Source organism: Tarenaya hassleriana, unplaced genomic scaffold (assembly GCF_000463585.1).
Source record: "Tarenaya hassleriana unplaced genomic scaffold, ASM46358v1 Cleome41, whole genome shotgun sequence".
In the NCBI taxonomy this organism is placed as follows: Eukaryota; Viridiplantae; Streptophyta; class Magnoliopsida; order Brassicales; family Cleomaceae; genus Tarenaya; species Tarenaya hassleriana.
The window spans coordinates 689,424-698,424 of NW_010966933.1; the positions used below are offsets into that span (position 1 = coordinate 689,424).

Consider the following 9,001-nt stretch of genomic DNA (forward strand, 5'->3'; position numbering starts at 1 on the left):
CGGGTCGACGTGGCCTTCCTCCCCTCTTTCCCCTTTCGATTTCCGTGTTCCTTTTATACAACAAATAAAAAAATCATGAGTGTTTTTATACTTTTAATGTAACTAAAAAAAAGGGAAGGATTTCTTATTTGGATAATTTATAGATATTTACGCCTCGAAAGTTGTTAATTAAGAAAAGATTGTCGAAGATAATTGAATAGAATTATTTAATGTCACGAATTGTTTTCTTTGAAAAAGATTTGAAAAATAGAAACGTATCTTAATTGAGACGGAAAATTTAATAGATGGTAAACTAGTATAGGTGTTGAAAACACATATAGTAGCGATATGTATGGATATGTAACATAAGGCACGTGCCAAATGGGAAATGAAATGGGACATGTGTTGTGTAGATATGGAAGAGAGGGATATGACTTATAAATGGAAGAGAAGGGCATATAATGGAGAATGTACGGACGGGTCAGTGAAGACAGAGAGAGTGGAGCAAACGGACAAAGGCGAAGAAGAGCTATCAGAAGGAACACGCGCGGCGGCAGGTAGGTCCCACCCACGGCTGTTCTTGTCGGAAACTCCCTCCTCCGCCGATTTGACCTCTCCCTATCTTCCAGTCATTTTTTCTTAGATATTATATGAATGTGTGTGCGCGTGTCTACATGGTTTTTGGCATCATACGACAATTACATGAATAATTATTGGATACGTGGGTTTTCCATTGTTATAATTCCATAATGGTCAATGTCTCATAAAAGAATGAAATTTCATGTCTTGTTTACACGTGCCATTTCGTTTTGTGGATCGTATTCATGGATTATAATTATATGGATAGGTAATTTAAATAACCCATATCAAAGATTCGTTGTTTATAGATGCCAATGATTGATGAAGACAATGCGTATGGTCCAATTTATGATCACATATATAATCGGTGTTTTTCTATAATGTTTGAATTATAAAAAACGTCATTCAAAGGATTCGAATAATCCCAATCCATTATTTGTTCTAATCGTTATTCATTGCCTCTCACATAAAACAAACAGAGGTGTCACAATTCAACGATTCAAATAAAATAATAATTAAAAAAAGCCCCATAAAGGCTGTGTCTATTTAGTGAACGGTTTTATAAATTAAGGCATCACAATAGATTAAAAAAAGCAGAGATGTTACACTAAAAATATCATATTCTAAAGTTTCTAACAATTTGTACCATTGCCGATGTTTAATAAACGTGCGTATTGATGGGATTTGTCGGGAGTTTGTTTGGTGTCACAGCATCTCCATGAGTGGAGGAGGAGCCGTCGCCATGGATAAGAAAGCCAAGAAAATTTAGGGTTTTTGCAATGGTAGTTTCGTTTTCAGATGTTTCGGCTATGATATCCCATATTAGGAAACAAAGGTTTAATATTCATTTAGATGCTTATACACATTGAAATATATGCGATTTCTTAAAAGGTAAAGAGGGTATTAAGATATATATATATATGCAGGTGTGTATATATATATGTATGCATGTGTGTATATATGCGCACTGATTGATCATACAAGATAGCGTTTCCTCGGCCAAGTTAGAAGCACAAAGAGCATGATTAATCATAATTAGTGTGAAACTCGCTAATTAATTATGGAAAAAAAGTGCTAAACGGAAAATTAGGCGCAAAAGACAATAACACTAATTTTGAATCAAAGGTTCACCTAGGAATCTTCCTTCTTTTCACGAAGAAACGACAAGGAAACCAAAAAAAAAACATACGGCTCAGATTTTGTCTGAACGCAATGATAAATGATTATTTTGAAGGACCTTGAAATTAGGGTAAGAAACGTGCGGTCCACGTGGGAATCACGTGGTGAGTCCCTCCTCTCTACTCTAGCGACTCACACTTCTTTTCATGTCCTCGATATATAACTTTTTTTTTACAATTTTCTTTTTGTTTGCTCTAACAGTTTGGTAATCAAAGTGCATTTCCATTGTTTATTCTTGCTGCTATTAATTTAATTATGTAAATTAAAAAAACAATGCAATCGTCAAATAGTCAGAGGAGTTCGAGACGCTCACGTGCTCGACGTTTTGCCCATCTCGGCGTATCACGTGGTTGCACCCTGTTCCTCCAATTGGGCCTAATGTCAGGCCCATTAAGGAACAGACTTTAAGCCATCATAAAATTTAAAAAAATGCCCATTTGTCCACATATAAGGACGACAGCCCAGGCCCATTTTCCGAATGCTTTTCCATCATATTATCACCATGAAAAGAAGGCTCAAATATACATGCTCCAATAAACCCATATATATATATATATAAAGGGCAACCCGGTACACAAAGTGTTTCCGTTGAGCATTGAGCGGAGGTTCGGGAAAGGATTCCACCACAAAGGTGTATTATAGACAAACGTTACTCTGCAGAAATATCTGTCAAGAGACCATATATATATATATAATATTTTCTAATACACAATCTAATGACAGCCAAATACAGAAAACACAGACTTCACATTATACATACGATAAAACCCAACTACAGTCCTCTAGAGAGTACATACATATACACATATACGTATGTTTTTCCTCATCATATTCATGTTTTTTTAACACATATATATATATAATTATATGTAATATCAGTTACATAAGTATTTGTGGGAGTTAATCATATAACTAGCCAAAGCGGGGGAATTAAAGAAAATCACCAGAAGAAGTTGGAGAGAGGAGGCTGGTTCTGAAGAGAGTCGTCGTGGTCATGAGAAGGGGAGTGAACGTGCCTCCCTTCGTAAGTGGTAATCACCATTCTCGGATCGTCAGCTAATCTCTCCACCCTCTTCTTCACCCTGCAATTGTCCTGCGTGCATCTGTAGTAGCTCCTACCCCCCAAAAAAACTCGTACATTAGTTGTTTTTTTTTGTTTGTATATAGATACACACACATCAACTGTATGTATATGCATTGTCCACATCGTAAGTAGTGGTGGATATGAGTGAAATTTCTTCAGGAAATGGTGCCCTAGTTGTATAAATGACACATTATGAAGTGAATATGCAAGTAAATTGATCAAACTCTAAAACGCTTATGCTTCCTTTTTAAAACGTTGGATAAAACTTTATAGCGTCAACACTGTGGGGCAAATGGGACTATACAAAGTACGAAAGAACTCAATGATAAAAACTTTACTAACCAAAAATAAAGGCATGAGATACATATATATATATACATACATATACTTATATAGCTTGCTATCATGACTACATTCCTTTTTCCAGCTGGAAATTTCGATGAGGAGTTATGAAAACCACAGCAAACAAATTATTGTGAGAATGTCAATGTCAGCTTGAGGGAATCTTAATTAAGGAAAACCCCATATGTCTCGCAAATCCCATCTCATATAATCCTCGAAATCTCTCAAAGGCGTTGCCTTTGCCGGTTTTGTGCCAACTTTAGGCACTAATAACATTGGATTACGTTTCCGTTTTTCTCTAATCTAATGCCCCATTTTAAGTTCTATATAGGGCTCATAATTAGCACTTTTTGTTGGGTTTTCTCATAATTACGGCATAATAAAGATTCATTTTTATATATCACCAAAATACGATTCCTATAAATTTACCTTAAAAACATGAAAAGAAAAAAATTTACTGAGCCAATTCTGTTAAAGTCATGTAGCCAGTAGTCATCATAACTCCCAAACAATGATGAGAGAGAGAGAGAAAGAAGAGAGGGACACAGCTTGTCTTTGCTCTGTCCAACCAGTGCATGCCAAAGTCTGATGTCCAATACGCTCACTCTGGCATACACACTTGTATTTATACAGATATATGTACATATGTTATATACATATTTATAGCATATATATGGTTAGTTTTCCTATATTCAGTTGTATTCCACATGGGACATTTGTATATACTTTTATTACCAACGATTATATTAATCATACATATGTAATAATCTGTATATACACACACGCATGACCTTATATGATATATATGTGCGTATATATAGAGAGAGTTTTGTGTACCTTTCATGTTCACAGACAATACACTCTATATATATTTGATAGATACGCGTGTGCTTGCTTGTATGCATGCCAAACACACACACATATACAAAAATCAATCTCGATCTCAGGTATATATGCAGATCAAGTAAAAAAAACAAAAAGAAACAGCTAAAAAAGAAAAGGAGAAAAAGGGTTGAGATCAAAATTTAAATTTTGAAAAGCGAAATGATGAGAAGATATATATATATATATAGAGAGAGAGAGAGAGGGAGAGAGAGAACGTACCTGGGATGTTGGGTGTTCTTGACAACTTTCTGACCATATTTCCTCCATCTGTAGCCATCGTCTAAGATATCAATCTCGCTTAGTGTCTTGAAACAGAACCTCGGTTCCCTCACCTTTCTTCTTGACTTCAGTTTCTTCATCTTCATCGACGAAACACCCAACGCAGTACGATGATCATCATCCCTGCCGCCATGGCTGCTTCTCTTGCTCCATAGGCATCCCTCTTGTTCTTCTCTCTCATCTCCCCATGCCCTAAAACCATCCAGATACATTCCCTCCTCAGACATATATATGTATGTATATGTAAACACATGCGTGTGCGTGTGTGTGTATCTATACATGGTATGTTCTGTCTCTTTTTGCACACGCGCACATATACATACATGTATCCGTGTATAAACATGAATTCCCTCGAACTTGAACATAAATGGGAATCCATCGTCCTAAAATGTATGCAATGCGTAAAGATCGTACGACAAATATGGCTGATGGACAAAACAAATAATTTGTATAACTGTTGACTTGAGGAGTCAAAGAATGATCGGATAAAGTATAAACGTGCTCCACAAATTGATCATCAACGGGTTTCTTCATCGTAGAAATTTCACATCTAAATCCTTTTCCCAAACAAAAAAATTAGAATAAAGATATACAACGGAAAGACACGAAAGTCATTAAATCCTGACAAGGACATGTATAGAGAGACATGTATTAAACTCACCATGAAAATATAGAAGCTTCAACAAGAATTTTGCGTAACATACTTACCACGGATTTGGAACCGGTCTTTGGGACGAACCACCAACGAGGCGATTATGATTGAAATCGATGTGACTGCTGTCTCTGTGCTTCGAAGCCGATGGTGGAATTAGGGTTTCGGAGAGGTTTGCGATGAGATTGATAGGATCATTAGGAGCAAAGGAGGAGATGCTTGGATTCATATTATTAACAAAGGCTTTTATGAGAGGTTGTTGACAGTTCGTGCCCGAAAACGGAGACGCTAAAGAAGAAGGAGAAGACGAAGACGAAGAAGTGAACGAGGAGGAAGCAGAAACAGAAGAAGAAAAGAGATTTGTGTTGTGATGAGGAAAAGAGAAGAAACCCAGATGATTGGGATTAGGGTTTAACATCTCTTGTTGTTCGTCGAACAACCCTCCATGGTTCATAGTTCCCATCTCTCTCTCTCTCGAAGGGTGAAGACGATGAGAAGGTTAAAGGTCCTTTAGATTTTACAATATATAGGCGAAGTCTTTGGTGATTGCGATACGTGTGAATTATCCTAGGGTTTGTTTATTTAGTATATCGGTCTGAAACCGCACACTGAAGTCAATTTTTTTAATTAAAATATTTAATTTCGTTTTATATATATTCTTCGGGTGGTTGGTTTGGTGTCATACCGGGTAGATGTGGATTAGATTCGTGGACATTTCGCCATTGCCCATTGGTTAACATATACACACACACATGCGTATAAATCCCATAGATTTCTCATTCTTGTTTTCATGTATACATTTACGCACGTACATATCTTTGTATACGGATATATCATTGTAATTATTCGACATATTTAGTTATAAAATTCGTATAAATCTCACCTTTCCATATTTTTGTCATGGAAGCTAATAATTTGCTAATTGGAAAAAAAAATGGGTTAGAATAATAATACTATATCTTTAACGGCGTACGTGGTAATATCCATCGATAAAGATGGAATTCTTGGAATATTGAAGTAATGGTATCCTGTATGTATGTATGTATGTGTGTATGTATGTATGTATGTATGTATGTAGAACATATAAATATCTCGAAATAGAAAGAAAAAAAAATGAAAACTTTTAACAGTTAAATATAATATGGGTATATTAAAGCCCCTGTATGAAGAGATAAGATTAGCTCACAGTTGAATTCTCCAACAGATTAATTAGAATAAAATCCCTAATTAAGATGTAAGAAGAGAGAGAGAGAGGGGGAGGGGGTATGAGACAAAACGCGTCAGGGCACTGGAGAAAAGGAAGAGAGAGTGTAGTGGGAGTTGTGTCCTGTCGCGTAAACGCCGGTCTACTTTATACGACGACGACGACATTGTCTCTTTTGGATAATTTCGCGCCTACTTATGTTTCGTATCATGAACTAATCTCCCCTTGCATTAATTAGTTTTTGCTGTTATTTGATTATTCAAATATTATACCCATTATTTATGCGTATATGTGTGTGAAAACGAACACTGATACTGTGCTATTTTGGTTGAGATTTAATGTTTTTTTATATGAATATTTTTTTTATAGATAATCGGGTATTTTGTATCGAGATTTGACTAATCCATGAATCGAGAGCAAATTATATGATCAAAATATACATTTTTTCCTAAATTAACACTCGAACTCGAGGCGAGACAATGTTTGACTGGTACTATCTAAGTTGGGTTTGATCTGAATATATAACGTACATTACATATAATGATTTTGGGTTAATACGTACCAAAAGAGAATTTTGTGTGCATAATACGGATAATTATATATTACCGTTATTCCTGTTCATCATCATGATCCATATCGATAATAATTAGATATTACGAATTTACCATTAATGTCAGATTAAACACAAATAAAAACAATTAAAATCGTAATCATAACAAGACCAAGACATAGACATTCCATGTGAAAAGAGAGGGAAAGGACAACCAAAAGAGAGAAAAACAAGTCAGATCATTTCAACAAATGAAGAATACCAGATATCATAGTCACACTATCTTTTTAATTAATTTTATAAATTAATAAAAAAAAATGATAACACGATAAGGGAAATTTTAGCAGGAGATGTGACGGGGAATACATACACAGAACTATCACTCTCACCTAGGGTTTCTTTTTGTACACCATAATTATTATATTCACATGTAGATTTTCCAAATTATACGGCTGAATCAAAAAAGGAATTTTAAAATATAAAAAATATATATAAGAGGTAATGATGATAAATCTTGGGTGCAAATCTATTTACTCTGTACCCTGTATGAGATATCATTATGATTTGATGAATTTAGGCCCCTATTTGACTTTCTTTTAAATTCTTTTTGCACCATATATATATATATATATAATATTATAAAATCAAAATATAAAGCAAAAGTAATATCTTACAAAAAGACATGAAAAAGTTTCTCACCTTTCTCGTTTTTTTACTTTCTGAAAATATCATATTTTGTATTGTTTCAAAGACTTTGTAAGTTTAGAATCCGCAACCTTTGCTCAAATTCAAATCGTGTTCTTTTCCTTTCCTATTAATTATATGATTCATCCTACCAATTCATTACATTAATTAATTCCGCTTTTATAGTATTTTGTGTATTTTATACATAACACACGCACACAAAATATCTTTTTGGTCCTATTTGTATATCAAACCATATTTTAATTTGCATAAATGATTAGTCAATATGAAAACATCTTACCCCCAAAATAAGATAATTCAATCAATGTGAATAACTAGATTAATCGATACAGTATTGAAAAAAATTGTAAACTCTAATATTATATAAAATTTCTATAATTTCAATATATGGAATAATATAATATTCTTTTATGGTGAATTTTTAACCATGATTTAGTAATAATCACGGCGCTAAACTTGCATGGTTAAACTGTTAATTTTATAATCATGTTGCCGCAGATCCACGAAATTTTGTATGTGCATGAAAACAATTTTAAACCTCGTTAACAATAATAACACGAGTTTCGTGATTGGGAGCATCGTCATACCTTGGTTAATTGGCATGTACGCTAAAAAGAAATTAATAATTATATAATTTGTGGACTGATAATTAATGGTTCACGAATTATATTGCCCCATCAATTCCGTAACCCCATGTCATGGTTATGTTTTCCTTTTTCATAGCACGTCGGTTCATTTTAGTTGCAAAAATTACCAATGATTATGGGATTTGCTATCATTATATCATGTGAGCTTGTATATGAGCTTCGATTTTGCTACGAACACTACAAAAAAACAGTTATATAGCGACGGAAAAATCCGTCGCAAATATAAAAAAAATCCGTCGCAATTAAGAATTTGCGACGGAATGCGACGGATTTATTTCCGTCGGTATAGCGCTGTCGCATTCCGTCGCAAATGTTTTAAAAAATTTTAAAAAAAATATAAAAAAATTATATACTATATATACACATACATATATATATTTTCACATACACATACATTCATACACATACATTACACACATACAAATATACATATACATACATACATATATATATACATATTTTCATATACACAAACACACATACATATACATACATATATATACACATATTTTCAGAAAATCGGTTTTGTTTAGACCTTCCACTTACTCGTTTTTCTTCCACTATAAGCGACAATATCACTACATCTACGTTTATTGGATGAGTTTCTTGGAGTAAATTTACCAAAAAAATCGTGCTGGAGAAGAGACATTCAAGAGAGAGAAGAAGAAAAACTCGAAGAGAGATAATGCGATGTATGGCGGGAGACAATGATAAAGAGGAGAGAGAAAATAGGGATAAAAAATAGATCTATATTTTATTTATTTTAGTATATTATAATATTATATAAATAAAGGAAGGGTATTATAGGGATTCTATATTTATAAGGATATATCTGATGTTGCCGTTTTCTTTTTACTGTGCGAGGGTATGGGCTGTAAGTGAAATCGACATTTAAGGGTATTTTTGCAATTGCCCC

At 34.0% G+C, this 9,001-nt stretch overlaps 1 protein-coding gene across 1 annotated transcript; it reads right to left on the reverse strand.

The window, feature by feature from the left end:
* Positions 1-2,400: 2,400 nt before the first annotated feature.
* LOC104824836 (probable WRKY transcription factor 13) lies at positions 2,401-5,488 on the reverse strand. The gene is made up of 3 exons (XM_010557010.1): positions 5,036-5,488; positions 4,268-4,519; positions 2,401-2,852 (listed from the first exon to the last, which is right to left on the reverse strand). The coding sequence occupies exons 1-3, from the start codon at positions 5,440-5,442 to the stop codon at positions 2,678-2,680; spliced, it is 834 nt and encodes a 277-aa protein (XP_010555312.1). The 5' UTR covers positions 5,443-5,488; the 3' UTR covers positions 2,401-2,677.
* Between the last annotated feature and the right edge of the window lie 3,513 nt (positions 5,489-9,001).

What these genes read in the sequence shown, in the direction of transcription:
- LOC104824836 (XM_010557010.1), bottom strand. Translation starts at nt 5,442, where the DNA reads ATGGGAACTATGAACCATGGAGGGTTGTTCGACGAACAACAAGAGATG. An exon ending in AGACCGGTTCCAAATCCGTG is followed by an intron (nt 4,520 to 5,035) that starts GTAAGTATGTTA and finishes GGATGGTTTTAG; the next exon opens with GGCATGGGGAGATGAGAGAG. An exon ending in AAGAACACCCAACATCCCAG is followed by an intron (nt 2,853 to 4,267) that starts GTACGTTCTCTC and finishes TTTGGGGGGTAG; the next exon opens with GAGCTACTACAGATGCACGC.